This window comes from Pyxicephalus adspersus, chromosome 5 (genome assembly GCF_032062135.1).
Source record: "Pyxicephalus adspersus chromosome 5, UCB_Pads_2.0, whole genome shotgun sequence".
NCBI lineage: Eukaryota > Metazoa > Chordata > Amphibia > Anura > Pyxicephalidae > Pyxicephalus > Pyxicephalus adspersus.
Genome location: NC_092862.1, coordinates 4,556,448 through 4,578,355, shown reverse-complemented (window position 1 = coordinate 4,578,355; position 21,908 = coordinate 4,556,448). Strand labels below are relative to the sequence as shown.

At 40.5% G+C, this 21,908-nt stretch overlaps 1 protein-coding gene across 3 annotated transcripts in view; it reads left to right on the top strand.

Annotated features, from left to right (window-relative positions):
• The window catches only part of PUF60 (poly(U) binding splicing factor 60), a 24,119-nt gene extending 6,755 nt beyond the window's left edge, over positions 1-17,364 (top strand). The window contains exons 2-11 of one of the 3 annotated variants that reach the window (XM_072410590.1): positions 419-514; positions 3,091-3,180; positions 6,554-6,604; positions 11,566-11,727; positions 13,237-13,329; positions 14,086-14,299; positions 14,613-14,803; positions 15,159-15,294; positions 16,252-16,487; positions 16,942-17,364. In XM_072410590.1, the coding sequence (XP_072266691.1) occupies positions 419-514; positions 3,091-3,180; positions 6,554-6,604; positions 11,566-11,727; positions 13,237-13,329; positions 14,086-14,299; positions 14,613-14,803; positions 15,159-15,294; positions 16,252-16,487; positions 16,942-17,241 (1,569 nt within the window). In that variant the 3' untranslated portion in view covers positions 17,242-17,364. Of the gene's footprint in view, positions 1-418; positions 515-3,090; positions 3,181-6,553; positions 6,605-6,653; positions 8,954-11,565; positions 11,728-13,236; positions 13,330-14,085; positions 14,300-14,612; positions 14,804-15,158; positions 15,295-16,251; positions 16,488-16,941 lie in introns of those variants that run through there. The other 2 variants (XM_072410591.1, XM_072410592.1) reach the window with 2 other exon arrangements.
• The last annotated feature ends 4,544 nt before the right edge of the window (positions 17,365-21,908 follow it).

Here is a 21,908-nt window from a genome sequence, read left to right as displayed (position 1 = left end):
ATCTAATATTATGGTTTTCACCTAAAACATCCCGGGTTTCTTATGATCCAACATGAGGTTGTCAAACTATGCACCCTCCAAAAGATGCAAACAGGAGTAGTTGTATTGTATTTTTTTATTATTTTTTAAAACACAGCGTAAACTAAATGAAGTGCAATCATGTACACACTTTGTACCTGTTGTGTTGGGCTGAGAAGTTCATCGAAATGTTTGCTTTGTACTATGTCCTTGTTTAAAAAAAAAATAAGGCATGGTTTCATCTTCTGTCCAGACTACCTCTAAAAAGATGCTTGAAACGTGGCTCATCGCTTGGGTCAATAATCATCATATGATTGTATTTTAAATGTTTTACTTTTGCTTGCATGCCAGCAGCATTGTTTGCTTGTGAAACTAATCTGGAAATGTTCTGCTTCTGCAGGGTGTTGACTCCATCAAGCTAGAAAATGGACAGAGCACCGCGTCCAAACTGGGTCTCCCACCTCTCACCCCAGAGCAGCAGGAGGCCTTACAGAAGGTAAGCGACGGTGTGACCTAACAGAGTAAGGTCCTAAGAGTATTGCACACTGATGTTTAATTGCTGTATGAATGGATTATGATACCACATAATTGTTGTTAAAATGGGTGGTGTTTGGCTTGTTGAGTGACCTGGAAGTTGTACAACCTGGGCAGGCGTTGTAAACTTGTCGTAGATTGCAACCATTCCTGATCCAATGCTGCTTTCTTTGCTGACCCACTGGCTTCAGTACTTTTGGAACAAGTGTGCATTTCAAAGGTCTGCTTACTAGTTAAGGTCAATGACAATAAAGTATTTAGGCATGTGTGTATCCATAACAGAGCCAGGAGAAAACCTCATAAAGGCCAGGTAAGCAATGGCAGCCAGCATAGTTTTCTCAAGATAGACTCCAGCTCATAATACAAAAAAAATGCTTTCAATAGGGAACGACTATATGTATTTTAAATTCTGATTCCCTTAGTTCCTCTGGCTGAAACTAGATTGGCAATGTGTCTTTTCTGCATTGTATGTTGGTGCCAGTCAGTCATATTTCATGCATTGTGAGCTATTTCAGGAGGATTGAGGGTCACAAGATGGGCCTTGCCATTGTGGTAAAATTCAATATGCTTAGGTGAAAGAGATTTGTAGGTTTAAATGTAAATCTTTCATTTTTTTTTTTTTTAAAGGTGTACCATGCAGGCACTTAGCTACTTTCAGCAGCATTCAGCCCCTCCAAAACTTCATCAAACCGTTAGCACCAGGTTAGGGACTAGCATGCTGCTGATCGTATGTGAATGCACCTCTAGGTTATTGCACTTCATACTTGTTAACAGTTTAGGTATTTGTTTTTTTTTTACAGAGTCACTTTAAATATGGGTGGCACCTTCCAGCTATACAGTGTGGCAGGTTTGTGTGGATCAAGAATGGTTGGACAGAATTTACAACTGTATTTGTTTTGTCTCTGGTTGATGGTTTAGCTGGAGCTCTTCTTCAGTTCTGCTGATTGTAAAATTTAGAAAGCTTGTTTTTAATTCAATTTCTTTTTGTGCGGGCAGAAATAAAGAGGTATAGGTATTAAGAGATTATTCTGCCCAGTGATAGGAGGAGTATGATGGACAAATTCACCCCCTTCACCTTTTGCTTGCCTCCTGGCCTTTCCATTCTTGAGATTTACCACTTTAGTTCTCGGCTGTATTTCCACCCTCTTCGGATAATTAGAGGTAATGTTGGTGAATGCATGTTTAGAATAAATTGTTCTCCCTAGATCCTTAGCCACAACAACACAGAAAGACAAGGGGCTATTGCATTGGGCACTGGGTGATCGTAGGGATGCAACTGGAATGTGAGCCTGCTGGCAGCAACTCTTGTTAGGAAACTGGACTGGCTGTCTAATCATGAAGCCCTGCAGATTATACTGAGGGACCGACTTTGTTGGTGCAATTAAAGCTTGACTGTTAGCAAATCTAGAATTTGTAAAAAAATGTTGTCAATATCTTGAATAGTTTAATCATGGTTATCAAGAGACCGTGTCCTGGTATTGTTATGGCCAAATTTAACTGTTTGTCTGCAGCCATTCCGTCAAAGCTGGTGTTCTCTCATTTGACTTTGAGGTCTGCATAAAAATAGTGTCCTACCAATACGCTGTTGAAAGCCTTGCTCTTAGGCAGGGACAGTTGTGACTATGTCACGCTAATAATCCTGTGGCTGGCAACAACTTGCAAGCTACAAGATTGCTAAGAAAGTAGAATAGACCTTCTCCTGTTCTTGTTTGCTGTCTGAATCAGTATGTTGTTGCTCTGTTGTTGCTTTCTCTCTGGTGAGCGAAATTCTGATTTTGCTGAACCCAACAACTGAGCAATGAAATACAATCAGGTGAGCATGTTCTGCAATAACAACATAAATGAGTTGTAATCATTATTAGAAATTTTTGCAAGGTTTCTGCTATTTGACAATGCAGGCAGAACATTGTGTGTGGGGTATGTGTGTTTAATATTTCCCACAAAAAAACTAAATTTTGCTTTCATACTCCTATAATAAATAAGCATGTGTATACTTTATATCCTGGCTCTAGTGTTGTACTTGTGTTATGCCCTTCTCTGGTATAATTTAACTTTTCTTAGTAGTTTGACATTGCTATGTGTGTGCTGAAATTGTTCTGATGAGTGTGTTCTGTATGGCTGTGGTTTGTTTGCTTGCGATAGCTGGGTATTTTTGCACCTGCTTTAAACAATTCCATATCAGAGGCTGGTCAGTTCTTTGTCACTAAAACTGCAACACAAGCAGACCCTCCTGGGCTTCTCCCGCTTCTATTTTATAGGGGTCCCCCAAAGCTGGATGAACACCGTGAGAAAGGTAACCAGGCTTGGAGGTGGCTGCTCCTCCTGGTGCAAGTCATAGCGAGGTAAGGTGGGGGGCCCTGTAGAGCAGAGGGTCCCTTCAGAGTGCCAACCTAGGCTGAATCCTATGCTGTGTGATGTGGACATAGATGGGCTGGCGGAGGCCCTATTTGTCTGTCTTCTACACGTTTTCTGTGAAGACGGTGAGGAAACTGTAGGATCTGTTTCTCTTTCTAATATCATTTCACTTCTTTATTATAGGCCAAGAAATATGCCATGGAACAAAGCATCAAGAGTGTCCTAGTGAAACAAACAATTGCTCACCAGCACCAGCAGCTTACCAACCTCCAGGTAAGTGTCTAGTCACATGACCAACCAAATGTATTTGTTCAGAATGACTATGAATGGGGAGTTAAACTTGTCTTTTTTTTCTTTCTTTTGTATATTTTAACGTTGTGATGTGATTTATTTGTGTTGTTTATTGGAAGTTTCCACCATTTAGTATTCTTTGGTTTTAGAGTTGTTTCCCCCTCCCCAGAACTACCCTGTAAGGTCCCTCATTTTCCCAGCCACTGTCAGCTATGGGGTGTCTGCCTCTTTGATCACAATCCTCTGCAAATCTAGTGTTTTCTTTCACATGGACCCCCATGAGCTGCGGTTATACGTGGCTTTCTCTGAGGTCAGCCCAGATGATAAAGGAGCAGAACGGCCCTACGTTTTGGCTTCAAATTTTAAACAATCAGTGCATCTTTTTTTTTTTTTTCTTCTTTTTGGAAAGAATGATCAAGGATCTCCTACGTGTGTATTTTGTACTTTTCTGGCTCTTATTAATCCCAAGCTTGCAATAAATACCTACCTGACTGCACTTTACTTGTTGGCACAAGGTATTGATCGACACTGGGGACACATGTTTAGGTGACAACTGTCTTTAGTGAGGATTTCCCTTGCTTTCTGACAGAAAGTAAAGGTGAATCTTCCCAGACACAGATTGCAATAAAAAAGTGAAAGGGTTCAGTCTATTCAAATCAAATAATAAAATGTTGGATTGTATTGTAGCCTCAGGCAGTAGGGCTGATCACTTGGTCCAAGAGGAAATACAAATCCCACCTCCCACCCTAAAGCTGTGCATCACTTGCTGCAGAAATAACTTCTCTGGGATCCAGGGAATTGCCTGGGAAGCTGAGCACAGGAACACATCCTTAGGCCGTTGGTCACCAATTTCTGCTGAAAAGGGACAATTTGATGTTTTGATTGCCTCCTTTTGTAGACGAAACAAATTTTCAATTGATGGGGACTAGGATAGGTGTGAAAATATAAAAGCCCAGTTTACCATTTAAAAATGGTAGTTGCCAATACATGATAGAAAGGGTGCAGGTAATAGAAAACTTTATAGAAAGTTGTAAAGTGAGGTAAGCTTTGATTTTTATACCTGGACAATGTTGAGAAAGCCTCTATGAATATAGGTTATACAGGGTCTGTAAATGGGGGAGAGTGAAGAACATTTATTAGAAATGCAACTTGCTAAATGTAGTGTCAGGGGAAAAAAAAAGTTGAGAATGACAGAGTAAAAAAAAAGAATATTTTATGGAATTTATTTTAGTCCTGCCAGAAGTACAGACTTGGGGGAAAAAGTGCTTGGGTAATGTCTAAGTAGACCTAAAGCCGCAATACTCACCTGTCCCTGTTCTGTCAGTGGTGGCATCTTCTATCTTCTCTTTCTGGAGGTGATCTTTGGCCAACTTATTGGCCCGGCTGGGGTGGCGTAACCTCTGCACTGTAGTTGATTCATTTCCAGCATGCGCAGGGGAGGCTAGAATTGCCAGGTATCCTTGCAAGCAAGGCTTAAGCTGTGCATGTGCGACTTAGGTTTTTTAGTTACCCAGAGCAGGAGGAATTATACCCAGAGCAGGAGGAATTATTGCAGAAGGGACATTGCATGTCCCTTTCTGAACTAATGGTCTGCCTGATTGTGGATTCTTAAAAGTAGAATTTTAGTTCCTCTTTAAGAGAGAGGATTTCGCAAAAATTATTTGGTTAGAAATGTCCCAGGCAGTTATGTATTGTAGTACCAAGGAGTTATAATTACTAAAGAACTAACTGTATTCATTAAAGCAGTAATTATACATAAAGATGGCATCCATTACTATTTTTTGATTTCATGCTGTTGTAATACTTTAACAGCAGCACACATAGTGCATGGCTTAGTGGCATTGGCAGTGCTTGAGGCCAACAGGACTCTTTGTACTGCCTAACACTGGGGTTGTAGTGACCGTAGGCAGGAACAGAATGAGGTTTTCATTTGTGTGTTGCAGCTCATTATTTGTCTAGTAACAGGCTGGGCTGGATCCTAGGCCTGGGTCCCTTGTAGTGTGCAGGATTTGGCTGTGCTGTCTGACAAGGTGTCTGTATTTACCTGCAGCATCCTTTAAAACTTTGCTGTTGTGTTCAGATGACTTTCATGCAAGTGTCAGATCTTGCTACTACTTTACATACATCATTATGATAGGCGACTTTTCTGGACAAAAGAAGGCAGGCAGCATTTCGGCAGGAAGTACTAATCATTTAGATTTGACTATAACATTAATGAATATGAAGCTGGTGGAGAGATGTTTGCTTTCTACCTAGCTTTTTATGGTTTCCCCCCTTTAAAGAAACCCTGTAATTTTGCTCATTCAGGCGTTATGTGACTGCCATGGATTGTAGGCTGAAAGATATTTACTATCACACTCTGAAAGTCATAATACGTTTTTAGCTGTATCAATAGACTAAAAAAAAACGTCATTGCCTAACTAAACCCAAAATTGAACAAGGTATTTGTAGTAGCAATCAGGTTGATATATAAATGCAGTCAGTGCATAGAAGCAAAGTGATAGACGTATACCTATTTCACTTGCTAAATGTGCCTGCACACTGCTCATTTAAAGGGTCAGTCAGGTTTGAATACTCAAAAAAATTAACAGATTCCAGACTACATTTCACAACATCCCAAGTGTTTACATGAGTTATCAGTCTGTATGGACTCCCACACACTAGCACAGCTGCAGAATGGGTTTTTGTTATTAATAAACAGGATTTATTTAGCGCCAACCTATTACGCAATGCTGTACATTAAATAGGGGTTACAAATGACAGACAAATATAGACAGTGACTCAGGAGGGGAGGACCCTGCCCTGAAGAGCTTACAATCTAGTAGATGTGGGAGGTAACACAATAGGAGCGGAGATATGTAGTGGTGGGAGGTAGTGACGGTTTCAAAAGAAGAAGACGATAAAGAAGAATAAAAAGTTATGTTTCAAAGCACTATATAAGCATGATAATTTTAAGAATTTGCCTTGCTCAATCATGGCTTGACCTGGCCTTTAAATCTGCTTTAAGTTTGCACAACTAAGAACCAGAAAAATTCAAAATTCATAAGCTGGAGATTCTTGACTTTTATTTTATTACTTTCTTTACCTCTGATAATTATGCATTGATATTAATCCAAGATGTAGGGCTGTCGTTTGATCATCCTGTTGCAGTATCTGCTTAGAAGCACGGTGCATCACCGCAGGGCTGATTGCACTTCTAGTTGAGGGTTTTGCAGTCCTATAGATAATGCCCTTAGCCAGGTTTGCCCCTAATATAGGCAGGTTCTCTGTTGCTTGTGTCTATTTGAATCTAGAGCAGAGAACGTGTTACACAGAAGGCGGCAGCAGACTGAACTCTGTCTTTACTGTCTTTCAGATGGCAGCAGTGACAATGAGCTTTGGAGATCCTCTCTCACCTTTACAATCGGTCAATAGAAATATTCACTTCTTCTGGGGCACGTCATTCCTCTGTGGGTGGAGGGGGGATGTTTATCTCTTAATGTTCTTTTTTTTCCAGGGTCTGCAGAGGGAGGGGGGAGAAATACCATACCTGTCCACATTACCTAATGCATAAACACTGAGCGGGCATAGAAGATGGAACCTTGTTTATATGGTCACCTATTGGCATGTAACGTGTATTTTTTCCATGACAATCGATTCATTACATGTGTTTTGTCAATATGCAGATCTTCACATGAGGCCTGCTCCATTAATCCCCCATTACAATTTAGTTGTTCTGTGTCTGGTGTAATACAGTGGACCAAATTGGTAAGAAAAGGGTCCTTCTGCATGGAGGGACAGAATCTCTTATTTTAGAAAAGAGAATTTAGCCATGGGATACAGAAATATATTGGCTGCTTTTCTTTCGGTGTTTGTGAAATGGGTGCAGAATGTCCTGCTTGTAAAGCAGTGGTGTCCTTTATAACAAGAATTTGCAGTAGTTATAGTGTGGAAGTTTACCTGTACACGGCACAGTATATTGAACATCTACAAAGTTGCTGCACCTAGATAACTACTGGGTGCTGCCCAAAATTTGGTCTTTTGGTTATCACCCAACTCATACTCTTCAGCATTTACATATCATCCTTGCCATTAAGCTTTTTTTGCTAGAATAAAAATAGATAGGATTTTAAATGTCCCTCTCCTACTGTCCTTATCACTGACCTGCACGGTATTGCACAGATACAGCTCACTGAATCTTAAAATTGAGTGTGTCTGATACCCCTCTGTGCTCGGTGAATCCATCAGCTGGGTCCTTCATCACTACAGGACATGGTCATAACTGGAGCCAGGAGATTAAACTTTAGGCATCTATATGGTAGTGCAGGCACTGGAAGAGCTAAACATCTTTGTTGCTGATATCCAGATAAATTGCTGATATCTATCCCAGGCCTTTCAAAAATGGCAATTATATGTGCCTAGACAAAATCGGCTGCCTGTTTTATGCATATCCTTACTTTTCTTGGTGAAATTACTAGGGATGGTGCCCCACATATTATAAAATGCCCTATTGTAGACAAATATTTGATTCTCCTTGGGAATGTGCCCGGGAGGACTTTATAGTCTAAAGCATTAGAGAAAAGATCACAGCATCTTGATGCTAAATTTCTACTTTAACAAAGTTTCAATTGGGCAGGTCATTATTCCAGGGACTTTCATTCAGTCAGTCTCAGTATGTGCAGGGGGAGCCGGAATGTGCTGGGTATCCCAACATGCACCACTCCGCGAATCTGACAGACGGAAACAGCCATCAGGTGGATGAGAATGCTGATTGCTGAAGTGACATTGTCTGTCCCTGTCTGCAATAATGCCCTGCCTGGTTGCAAATTTTAGTTCTGCTTCAAAAAAAAAAAAAACACACACTAGGAAAGGTTTAAAATAGAAGAGAATCAATTTACTCACTTAGATATTTACTGGTGCATTTCAGGTGCAACAATCTCAATCCAGTGTTCAATTGCACCAAATATCTATTTCATCTCAGCAAAAGTTTGATTAAAAAGGGCTCAGAAAGAAAGAATATGGTTCCCTTTCATGACATTATGGATAAGGGAATATTCAAGACTTTACCTGTGTTTAATCTTTGATTTATGTCTCACAGATCTCATAGAAAGCTGTACATGAGCTGATTCTCAAGCTGGCATTGTTGGCCAAGGATATTGCAGCGATCTAAAGAACCAATTTCCCATAATATGAATAGTCAATAATTAAATATGTTGCAGTATAGTGTGAATCCTAAACTATATTAGGGTAATTCACTTGAGCTGAATCAGGATACATTACAAAATTGTTTAGTTATTAAGAGTGATGTCCATAGTCACAACTCCTGCAGCTTTGGTCTAATGGAAGCTAAAACAATGGTCAGTCACTCAGAAGGGGAAGTTGGCTTAATTCCTTTAATGAAAATATTGTTCTTCTGAACAGAACATCACCCAGACATTTGTAGTCTTTGTAATATGTGTGGACACCTTTATCTACTGTTATCCATTTAGAAGCCAATCCGGCCATATGAAACAAATCTCCTTTCATCTAAGAGCAGACTGAGACTAGGAGGTCCATATTGGGATGAGGTGATTCTTACTGCATGGAGTGTGTCTGACTCCGTGGTAGCTTGCTCCTCTTCACCTTCTGTATCTGTATTATTGTATGATGTGTAAGTGTGTCTTTTTATATTGATTTTAAAGGCTTCCGGTGGCACTAAACCCAAGATTTGATCCTATATTTGCCCAAATTGGCACCACGTTCCTATTTTCTGGCTGGAACATAAATTACAATATCGGTGGGTGTATATTGCTGTTTATTCTCTACCTTTCTGTATAGAATTGGTTAATCCAAAGGTGGCTTCTTCAGTTCTCAACCCAGAAATCGATTTAGACCGGGTGGAAAGAAATTTTAAGCGGGTTGTAGCCCCTGTATTGTGACTCAACTGGTTAGTAAAACAGCCAGGTGGTTCGTGAAAATGTGCCGGGTGGTGCGCCTGGCTAAAAGGAGCTGGGGAGAACACTGTTCTTACTCCAAATACATCCCAGCACCTCCAAATGATTTTGAACAATGCTGATCAGACCTTGCTAAATAAATCCAAGAGTTTTAGTTCCACCGTAAAGCACTACTAACATATAAGGTTTGTTTGCATTCTGTTTACTTTTAATTATCGAACATATCATACCATGTGCCGTCCTTCAGTGTTAAAATCAAACCTTGTATTGCCAGTGCCCCTTTTAATATGTTAGTGTGGCACATGGTGTTGCTGTCCTCTTTTTGTTTTTTTGTTATGGCTTTGTTGTGTCTCCGACCACACAAAATATAAAAGAGCACGCGGATAGAAAATCACAGATTCACCGGAAAGTCAGGCTCCAGCATTAAGCAATAGCTTGATTACCCCATCATTATAGAATAGCTCTTTTATAATAATGAGTCTCAAATTCTTTGGGTAAAATGTGGCCCTTTAAAATAGGAACACATTTTACGTTCTATTTTTAAAGAATCTGTAATTGGGAAGTTGCTCACTGTTACACAGCTGACTTCCGGTGCATAATCTTACTAAAGGTAATTGTATGCATACACTTTCCAGTTATTGGGTACACAGATGTTACACTTAGATGCATTCTCCATTGGTATACATGTGCACACTGTTATCTTTCAAGAGTTATCTTGGGCAACTTTAAAAGAACACGTTATAGCAGAATGCCTGCTTTATAGGGGATACCGCACACAAGGCTGCACTCACATTCTGCATAATGTCCTGATTGACTGGCCATGTTTACTGAAATGGTTTTGAATTTCTAAAAATCAATGCATGGGGCTCTGCATGCTTCTCACTTACGTGGCATTGCATAGGTGTAGTATATGGTTGCTCAGGGCCCTGCACTGTATTTTGAGAGGGAAGTTGTGCAGTACATTACATTCCTTGGCACTGCAGTGACAATAGGAGAATAGCTTGTCTGTGGTTCCTTTGTAAAAGCCAAGTGTGGGGGATCTACAGGTTCACTTAATTGTTTAGAAAGCTTCATAAAACCGACTTAAATGTTCTTCACACAGGTGTATACTTCAGTGTTCTCCCCAGAAATTTTTTAAGCTGCATGGGAGGAAGCTGTATGCGGGTGGTGTCTCCTGTATTGTGACCCAACTTTTCAGTAACCACCCATAAACAAGGTGGTTACTGAAAAGTGCCGGCTGGTACTCCCAACTAAAGAGGGCTGAGGAGAACGCTGTACTCCAAATTCCAGTATTCTGCTTTCATTAGATTTATATTCTAAAATCACTAAAAGTTCCTATGAACTGTTTCACATCTGTAGTGTTGTGGTTTGTCTCCTATCACCTTGTGTGAGTTCCTTTTTTTTTTCTGTTTGTGTCTTTAGTTGTGATAAGTAATTTTCACCTCATCCATCAGATATGCCCGAATTGTGTGCCCGGTACAAACATTACACTGCCATGTCCACCTCCTTTGCGATACACAAGTCTTTTATGCAATTAATAATAATATAAACAAGTTGTCTGTTATTGATAAAGCCCATTGGTGCTGTGTGCGTCACATGGAGGAAAAGAGAAATTCTATATTTGTTTCCAAGCGTGCATTTGATTAGAACAGCAGTAAAGAATCCGTTGCAAATTTATGTTTTGGAAAGGGCTTGATTAAGCTTAATTTTGGTCGTGCAAATATCCCATAGATACTTATTTTGTTCTTGCTACTTGCAGCGTTGTGTCACTTGTGCCAACTGCTGGAGCACATAAATAGAATATAAAGCAGGCAATGGGCTCTATAATAAAACTTTGCTGCCTTTTTAGATTGCCTACTGCCACCATGATGTGTGTGTGCAAGGAAATGTGAAGATCACATGACCTTACAGGAAAAAAAGCAGGTTTTTTCATTAACCCTTCATGTATGCCTAAATTTAAACATCCAATTCATGTATTTATTTTATTAGTGTTTTCAACAAAGTGAATTGCACCAATTGACCACCTTTAGAGGTTTTTCCATCTCATAGATAAGGCAGCCCTTATCATTAGTCATTTTGTGACCATTAGGTTGAGATCCAGTTGGAGTTGTGGGGAGATTATCGGCTAAGACAGGATAGTATTAGTCTCAGACAGTAGTGAACAGGCTGCCCATGGGAAGAGACTCTCAGTCCTCAGGTGTAATGGATCCTGCTCCTATTTATTCAGCCTCCCTAACCGGTTTCCTCCTCCTGCAGGTCGAGAAGGGCCAGTCGGGGCCGCTTGCTTCCTAAAGCTGGCGGTGTTTGCAGTTGGCAGGTGGTGAGATAAAAGGGGGTTTGCGGTCCTATAGATGGGTGACCGGGGAGGGGGTTCTGACACAGTTGGCGTTGTTGCGTTTGTTTGCTTATATCACGGACCATGCTCCTCCTGATGGCTGTGTTCTTTCTTTTCTAGATGGCAGCTCAAAGGCAGCGGGCTCTCGCCATTATGTGCCGCGTCTATGTTGGATCCATCTACTATGAACTTGGGGAGGACACCATTCGGCAAGCATTTGCACCATTTGGACCAATAAAAAGCATAGATATGTCCTGGGACTCGGTGACCATGAAACACAAGGTAAGCATAAGTCTTATAGCACCACTCCAGTAATGCAAGAAAAAGGAAAAATTAAGTAGCTTCTGCTGCATCACTTGCTGTAGTTTTGCCACTTGATGTCCTCAGTCTTTTGGGTTCTTTAGAGCTCAGGCGATTTGGACCAACAAATTGATTGGTGTGCTGCTATTTCAGTCTGGCTTTAGAATATTACTTTACTGAACTGTGATTGCACATCTGGCTTGTGAATTCTGTTCCTATCTGTGAATTGTGATCTTTTCTCCCTAGTTTGTATAATAGTGTTCCTTCCCCCCCCCCCTGAACTGTGAGTGCTGCTCCTAACCAACATCAGAACGTGCCTGTAATGGATGTTCTTTCCTCACTCAAGAAATTGTTAGTTTGCATGACTTCTATCAAACTCTGAAATATTAGCTTATATTAGTTTAACCTTAAACACTGCTAACCAAAAGCAACCACTTGCTCAGGAGTTTAGGTGCAGTAGTGCAATCAGGTGGGTAATGTGCACCCAAGATCTGAAGGAAGAACTGATAATTTTGGACACCATTTCCTAGCCATTAAAACTCTTAACCTTTTGCAATTATTTACTTTTTTTTGTATCCTTTGAGGCACACAGGATTCTGACACTGTCCAGTTTTGCCTCCACCTTTGGAAGGATTTGGACTCTGAAAAAAAAATAATTGACATAGCATCCCCCCTCCCAGCACACCATTATGCCAGTGTCCAAGGAGGCTGTTTTTTTTAACTAGCTCTTTGAGGTACAAAAAGACTTTTGACTTTGCTATTGTACATTTCTCTTCAAGCGTCTACTGTTAAGCCGCATACACACATGCAATAATAGTTGTTGGAAAGGATCTTTCATGATTCTTTCCAATGACTAGCACTGCATGATGCATGAACGAGTGCTGTACACACAGCACCGTTCTGCTCTGTAGGGACGGGAGGGGGAGAACGACGGAGCGGCACCCTGCTGCGCTCTCTCCCTTCCCTTGCATTAGGATCATTAGTCTCCATCGTCTGTGGATCTGCCAGGACAGTCGTTCAGACAATGGTTGACTAGCGCTGTACACACGCAAGATTCTCGTCCGATTTCGGCCCTGAGCTGATTATCGGGCTAGAACTGTTGGACATGTGTAGGTAGCTTTAGTCATGTCAAGGCCATCATTAAACCTAGGAGCTCTGAGGCTGAAATTGTCTTACTCTGATTTTGACCTTCAGGCACTGGGTCACAAGCCCTTTGCAGGAAATCCTTTCTTTCTTGGCTTCACCCTCTTTTGGTTAGAGGACTGACAGAAGGTTCAAAAGGAGGTTCCAAAAACATTTTTAAAGTTTGAAATCTCAGGGAATAGTTGGTTCTACCTTGCAAAAAAAATTAAAGAAAAATTTTAGTGACCAGAAACCTTATGGGAATAAACAAATTTTCTCCCATGGTGATCTGTGAATGTCAATGTCTTTGCTGTGGCATTCTATATTTCATTTGCTGATTTTCAATTTTTTTTTTTTGTTTTTTTGCAGGGATTTGCATTTGTGGAGTATGAAGTCCCAGAAGCTGCACAGCTCGCCCTGGAACAGATGAACTCTGTGATGTTGGGTGGAAGGAACATTAAGGTAAGCGCAAACACACTTAAATATGGACATGACCAGGGTGCAACTAAGAAGCATTCTTAATAGTTTTATGTAAATTCGGGATACATAAGTGTATATTACACAAAAGCAATACATCCAATATACCTTTAGGAAACCTGAAAATTAAATATTAATTGTCAAACCAATAGAAGGTCCCTTTGTTAAGATGAGTTTTGCCTTACTGCAATATTCACTTGATCCTGGTAGACTTGTCAGAATTGTGATTGGTGGACTGTATAGATCCCAGCAAATCAAATAGAAATCTCTGGTTCACCAATATTTCTGATGCTTTTAACCTTATTTTATTGGAACACTACTTAAGAGCGTCGGACCACCCTCGTTATAATATAAGTTTCTACTAACTGGAGGCGCTCTACTTGTCGCAGGATTAAATGTTAGCGCTGTTAAATATGTAGGGACCAAAAATAGTTATGTTCTAGACCCTGCCATGATTGGCCCATGTAATATATGGCACCCTTAAAAACTTGTTGTAATGATAAAAGTGGAACCAGGGGCAGCCAACTGACTGATGAGTTAGTATTGTAATGAGTCCACTGAGGGTGAATTATGGTACTTAATTTACCCTCAGTTTAATTAGTTCCATTTATTTGTTGTCCAATGTAAATATGAATCCTTATGGGGCACCTTGTTTATGTATGCAATGTTTATAATGGGATTTTGTAAAACTGAGTGGTATGATTCCCATGTTTCATTTCTCTTCTGTCTCTCTCATCCTAGGTTGGCAGACCCAGCAACATTGGCCAGGCACAACCAATCATAGACCAGCTGGCTGAGGAGGCCCGCTCCTTCAACAGAATCTATGTGGCCTCCGTACACCAAGATCTGTCAGACGATGATATCAAGAGTGTGTTTGAAGCCTTTGGAAAGATTAAGTCTTGTATGTTAGCCCGGGACCCAACAACAGGCAAACACAAAGGTTATGGTTTTATAGGTAAGAATGTTGTTCTGGCACTGATATGTAATCCAGTTACACCCTTTCCCTTAATTCCAGGGTCAGGCCATACACCCAGTAGGTATCATTCAAGCCAAAGGTTGTGTGTCTGGTTATTAGAATCCCCGTCTTGTTTCTAGCTGCCCATTTTGCATAAAAATGTATCTCATCCAGTTAGGCCCAAGTAATAACACATTTCACTAGCAATTGAGATGCTTTCTTTTCTGACTTGGAGTCTCCAGCAGTCAGGCACCTTTGATACAGAACTTAATGGTATTTCTGTCCCATTAATTCCTGCTGTTTGTTTTTACAGAATATGAAAAAGCCCAGTCTTCGCAGGATGCTGTCTCTTCTATGAACCTGTTCGAACTGGGTGGTCAGTACCTTCGAGTTGGGAAAGCTGTTACTCCACCAATGCCTCTCCTCACACCAGCCACCCCTGGTGGTCTTCCTCCTGCTGCTGCTGTCGCGGCTGCTGCTGCAACTGCCAAGATTACAGCTCAGGTAATTAGTGGACAAGTGTGTAATCCCTAGAGCAGGGATGTCAAACTCAAATACACAGTGGGCCAAAATTAAAAACTTAGACAAAGTTGCGGGCCAAACTTGAAACTGAAATAGCACCGCTACTACAATTCCCTGCGTCAAGAAACCAGTCCAATGCGAGGCTTAATGTTATGACTGGCTGGAACTCTTTCATTTAGTTGTAGCACATGTTACTAAATTTAAATATTTAGTATCATTAAAGTCAGTCTACATAGCATCGCAGTAGTTCAGAATTTATTTGTGGCTTTGTAACTTTCAATTCTTAAACTATATATGTATGCTTGCTTTATAACATGCCCCCCTCTATCCTCCACAGGAAGCAGTTGCTGGAGCAGCTGTCCTTGGCACACTGGCAAATCCCGGTCTGGTGACGCCGGCACTAACATTGGCACAACCTTTGGGGGCACTACCACAAGCAGTCATGGCAGCACAAGCCCCTGGGGTTATTACAGGTAAATACAATACCCCCTTCTTAGTGAAATGTATTATATATGCTGCCTATCATTTAATTTAATTTTCCACTGGTACTGTTGTAACTGCTGTGTCCCCTTTTCTGAAACCATATTTGTGGTAAGATTTGTGGGGACAAATAGTAGATTTTTGACATTTGTTTTAGTCTCTTGAGAAGGGGGTAAATGGAAAAAAAAAAAATAGTAAATAAATTTTAACAATTCATGATGGGTCAGTAAACTGATTTCTGTAGTCCCTACAGTGGGACATCCCCTGCTCATTCCATCTCTCGTGTATAGGACAGAGTAGGCTGCTTTCCAGTAGCGGAGCACCCTGTCGGTCACCTGAAACAATCAACAATCAATCTGAATGATTGTTACAAAATGCTATACAGTTTGAGACTGACAATACAGCCCAGATTCACCCTTGCTGCTGGGTGGTGCTGTAAAGTTGGCTAGTATAGAGTACATATGGTTGTATTTGTGTATATTTACTATAAACTTTCAAGACATGAACTATTACTTGTGGCAAAGAAGATGATCATTGCCACCTGTAGAAGTGATTGTGCAGCTCTTCAGCTTTACAGATCACCTATCTGAAAGCTTCTAGCTTTATTGTACAAAATTTAAAACCTACTTCTATTTCAGCCATGAGCCTAGTTTGAACCTCACAGTGCAAAAATTTTTAATACGGAAAATAAAACCGCTACAGCTACGGTTGTATTCACACTGATGATGCTGAATTTAGGTTGTCTGGAATGCTGAAATACAGGGCATAGAAACACCATGCCAACAAAAAAATTAGAAAACACAACTTTTGAAAAACACTTAAATCTTTTTCTATTTTACTGCTTTGTGAACTGGTGACGGATATTACTTATTTCATTTATTTATATAGAGGAAATAAAATCCCCCAGATTTTAATACTTGATAACCGATAAGGTTTTATTTCTTTCACAGGAGTGACACCAGTGCGGCCACCTCTTCCAGTCGCTATTCCACAGGTGGGTCTGGTGAACCCCATCCTATCCAGCCCCCCAGCATTGGCCCAGTTGGAGATAAAGAAAGAGAAGGAGGAAGAGGAGCCAGTTCTAGAGTCAGAGAGGCCGGAGATGCTGAGCGAACAGGAGCACATGAGTATATCTGGAAGCAGTGCACGACACATGGTCATGCAGAAACTGATGCGCAAGCAGGAGGTGAGAATGAGAACATTGCAGCTGCACCCAAACATGGGTTCAGTCCATCTAAAGTGTTGAGTCCTCCTCACACTTATAATAATGGGAATTTTAAACTATTGAGAACTATATTGTGTATATAAAGTGCATTCTTTTGGTGAAAATTGTTGAATTGATAGGTGTGATAATGTTGCTGTTAAAAATTTCACTTTAATTATACAGGCCATCTCCTTTCCACAAATATGTGATGTTTTGGGGGGTAAAGTCAGTTGAATGGCTAAACAAGAAAAAATATTTCCCTTGCATCTTTGAGAGTTAATCTCCCTCTAACAGCCATTCCTAATACCAGTAAATAGAATTCCCTTGTGAAGTTTGCAGTAGATTTGGGTTTTACTATATGAAATCTGCCTAGCTGTGTTATTATAGTATTTCCTCCTCTTCTACTTTTTACCATCATCTCTTTTCTCTCATTCAGTCCACTGTCATGGTCCTGCGCAATATGGTTGACCCCAGAGACATTGATGACGATCTGGAAGGGGAAGTGACGGAAGAATGCGGCAAGTTTGGCGCAGTAAACAGAGTGATTATTTATCAGGAGAAGCAGGGAGAGGAGGAAGATGCAGAAATCATTGTAAAAATATTTGTGGAATTCTCCATGGCCAGCGAGACTCATAAAGCTATCCAAGCGCTGAATGGCCGCTGGTTTGCTGGACGGAAAGTGGTAGCGGAAGTTTACGACCAGGAGAGGTTTGACAACAGCGACTTATCGGCGTGAAACCTCTCAGACTTTTACCCCCTCCCCTATTGTCCTTGTACTGTTTATTTTATATCATTGTGGATTGTCCTCATTATGCGGAGTAGAACCACATGAAATAAAGCCTCTGGTTTTTTTTTTTTTCATGTTTTATGTTGGCCGTTCTGCTGCACCCCAGGACTCCATGGTTGGGTATCTGGTATTGAGTGAGGTCTTGTAGCTGTGTATTTATTATCTGTTCCTTGTGAAAAAAAAAATTGGCTTGACGCCTGCTGGGTGCTGAAAGTGGCCAGGCCAGGTGTGGAGGCTGTTGGAACTACAAAAAAGACAACTCCTTATAAACGGCAATCATTTTGGAATGGTTTCTAGAATAATCTCATATAGGTGTGATGTGCGATCGCCAGGCATCCTTAAACTTTTGACCATATAGTGTACATAGGATGAGACTGAAATGCCCGGATAAACGCTCTGGACAAGAGTTGGTAACCATTATTCCAGCATTTGCAGGGACCCACACCACAACAGGCACATACAAGGATGTCTGGCTAATTTCATGTATCTAGGAGGGTCAGAAATACAAAATAGTGACAAATCAACATTAGAATCAGGAGGTCATGTGATCAAGTTCAATTAAATGATCTCCGTTTGTGTTTCACGAATGGCAAAATGAAGAACATGTCTTTAGTGTCTGTTTCTGTGCGTCGTAACTTTGTCGTGACTTTAGAAACATGAAGGATAAAGACATACTTTGAGTATTATCCATTCACTATTTGGAATCTGGTGTTTGTTTTAAAGTGAAGGGAACAAACATTAATCTGATTTAATGTAATTTTTAACCCCTTCTGTTTAATAGAGGTCTCCTCATGCAAATATGAATTAGACCTGTTGTCAATCTGACTTCTAATATTGGGTCACACACATCCAGGACCATTATTTTTTTTTTCTTCTGCAAGGTGGTAAGGTGCTATATTCCTACTTGGAGCTACATTGGTGTTTCTTGGGAGATGGAATGAATGAGAAAAGGGGTAGTGAATGTGTACTGCTATGCCTAGTTCCTGCACTACCCCCTACAAATCTATACTTATACTGCAAGTTTGTAGCATCCTGTTAATGAGAGGAATCTACAGCACTTAATAGTGTGTCAAAAGAACCAAACATAGAATCCATTATATTTTAAAAGTAAGAGGTTTTTGTGTGCACTAGAAATTAACATTTGTACATCAAGGTAACTTCACTTTATGCCCGTTGTGACCAAAGCTTGATTCTCCGAGCTATGGGAGTCATAAAACAGGTTTTGGCCATCATATACAAACTAAAACACGTACATATTAACTGAAAAAAATTGCATTTTTATTTGGGTGATAGCTTGGTGCTTGGTACTATGTATGTATGTGTGTGTGTGTGTGTGTATATATGTATATGTGTGTGTGTGTATTAATAAAAAATTTAAATAATTATTAAAATATTAAAAAAAATATTCTTAGCTTTATCCCATGTGCCTAACTTGAGCATTAAAGTTTCCCCAGTGTCTGTACTTTTGCAAGAAGCAATAAAAGCTCTTCAGGTTTTTATTGCTGCATGTGTCCCCATTAGAGAAACTAACTTCCTGTTTAGTTTTAGAAATACTTTGACTTATTTTTCAACTGCGTGGGACACTAAATGATGTGACTGATCCACTGCAGTCTATTCTACCTTTGCCTCATATTTTGTTTTGATCACATGCCCCCCTGTATATAATGTAGCTTCATCCGTCAGTATCCCTGACCTTGACAAAGTACGGTACTCCTAATAGCATTATTGCAGTCAGACGCTAAAAATCAAGTTTATTTTTTTTTTTTTGTCTCAGTGACCCAAGATGCCAGTTATCTTTATTAAAGTCAGCACGGCCTGGATTTACCAAAGTATGGTAAAAGGGACTATGATTTTTAAATAAAAACAGTTTTCACCTTTTGTGAGCACATGTAGTACATAGCCAGTATTTGTATATACACTGCTCAGTCAGAACAAAGCCCGCCAGGTGCAGTGAATATCGGATTACAATGGCCCCTGACAAGAGGAGGGGGCCAGTAAGTGAACAGGCAGCTAATGAAGGTAATGTGTTGGAAACTGCAAAATAAGGACAAGTGTTGGGATCTGAGCAAATTTGACTCACTAAGCATCATTAAAACTGCAGGTCTTGTGTAGTGTTTCCGGCATGCAGTGCCAGTCATGGGGGCCCGAGCATTATTGCTGCCTGTTGGGTGTTAAAAGCAATCCTGACTCACGTGCAATCATTGTCGTTGGAAAGGATCTTTCATGACCCTTTCTAACAACTGCATGATGCATGAACCAGTGCTCAACCCAGAAATTCTTTTAAGCCGGGTGGGAAGAAATTGTAGGTGGGTGAAAGCCCCTGTATTGTGACCAAACTCTTTAGTAACCACCCAAAAAAAGCCGGGTGGGTGCTGAAAAGTGCAGGGTGGTGCACCCGGCTCAAAGGGCCTGGGGAGAACCCTGCATGAACGAGTGCTGTACATACAGCACCGTTCTGCTCTACGGAGAGGGAAGGGGGAGAACGACAGAGCAGCACCCCGCTGCGCTCTTTTCCCCCTTCATATCCATTAAGATTGTTCATCATCTGGATCCGTCCGGGCGGTCGTTCGGACAATGGGCGACAAGCGCTGTACACACGTAAGATTACCGTCTGATATGAGCCCTGAGCCGAATATCGGACGTGAACAATTGCATGTGTGTACCTAGCCTTAGAACTGGACCATTGAACAGAAGAAGAAGAAGGTTGCTTGGTTTGGTAATGTGGATGGCCGGGTGCTTGTCCATCCTTTTCTTTTTCCCCTAGGGCAGAGATGGCAGGAGAATTTACTGGAAAGAAGGTTGGCTATGAAAGGCCTTAGTGCCAGATACCTCAGGATAACTTCTGTGGACTTTTGGGTTCCATTCTTTGGTGTGAAAAGTTGTATTGATGATATTTGGGGCCCTTCACAATTTTAGACAGGTGGTTTTATTGTTTTTGCTTTCATTGGGTGTTAGTAATGTTCTTCACTATTAATGCCTATTATCTATCTTGTACATAGTCTATGGCTGATGCCCAGTCAGTGCCCTCTGTCTCACTACCCCATAGGCATGTTCTGCCCAGGAAACTTTGATGAGGTTTCACCTCACAGAAGTTTATAAAGGTGTCCGGAGTCATCCTGGTCCTAACCTTATCACAAAGTTTACCAAACGTTATAGATCCTTATTAGATATTTTTAAATAGGTGAAATGTCTGGTTTTTAATTCCATGATTTTTCTTATATTGCAAAAACAAATGCTGGAAGCACTCTGACATACATTCAAAATTGCATAGGATGCTTAGAAGGTGAATTGCAGCCTTGTGGAGACTACCAAGAAAGCCAGCCAATACAGATTATTGGAATGACATCTGGAGTAATGATTCAGATATAAACCTAGCTTTGTAATTTGTGTAACTGCAGTCACAGTGCCTTATTTGTGGAGTGCATTTCCCCAAATTCTCACATCTACCCATAACAGGCCAACACTAGAAGTCTGCTGGTCCTGAGTGGCCTGCAGAATGGAATGTGGCATCCTCAACTATATCTATTGGTTTACTTACAGAAGAGGTTCATCTTTATAGAATCGTTGTTTGCACATGTAAAAAAAATGCTGAGGGTGCAGATCATAAAACTGATGTGAACATACTGGAACGACTGAGCTAAACTTTTCCCTTCATTTTGGAAGATTTTAACAAATGCACAGGAGCATCTGCAGGGTGCCTGCAGCTGTATCGGGATAAGAAAACTGGGCAATTGTCTAAGGTCCCAAATAAGAGAATATCAGGTGCTCCAGGTAACTTGAAAGCAGTGCATTTTTTGCAAAACTTCCTAAGGTGTATGATGATAGAGCACCTCAATAAAACTGGGGTCTCCTATGGTATTCTTCCTACATGCACTAAGTATTTTTTTTTTTTCAACCTTTTTTTAACATGAGGAAACCTTTGGAATAACTTTCAGATCGTCCGGGAACTCCTTATATAATTACTATATCCACAGCTCACAGTACATTAGTGTGGTGATTAGTAGGAAGAATTCATCTTACTTTGCTGACCAGTGGGAAGAATGTCACCCTTACAGATAGCCAAAAAGATCATTGGGATCACTTAGTCTGACCTGAGAGGTACAAAATGCTCATTGCTCATGGAACTAGCGCCCTTTGGAGGCACCCCGATTGAGAAACACTGGCTTAGATGATCCAGGCAGAAGCTACTGGAAATGATTGCAGGCGCCTATTTTCTATGTTTTCTGTACACCTTTTGTGTCCTTACTGACAATTATTACTGAGACCAGGAATGTTTCTGAGTTCTACAAAAACAAATGCTAATATCCACAGTAATGCTATTCCCTGCAGAATTATTTTCCAGGCTGAAGGGCTTTGCTACCCATTAGGAAAACAATGTTCCGTTACTATATATATTTTTGGGGACCTTTTTAGGTACCTAAAAAATATTTTTAAATTTAATAAATTAAAATTTATATATTTAATTTAAAATTAACTCACATACTCGCACTCCGTTTTGTCTAAGAATTATAGGCCTACAATGTAAAATAAATTTTCAATGCAAAACAATATTACACTTTTGGCATAAAACTACGGACATATTTAGACCCCCAGGCGGTTAAAGTGAAAGTAAACCC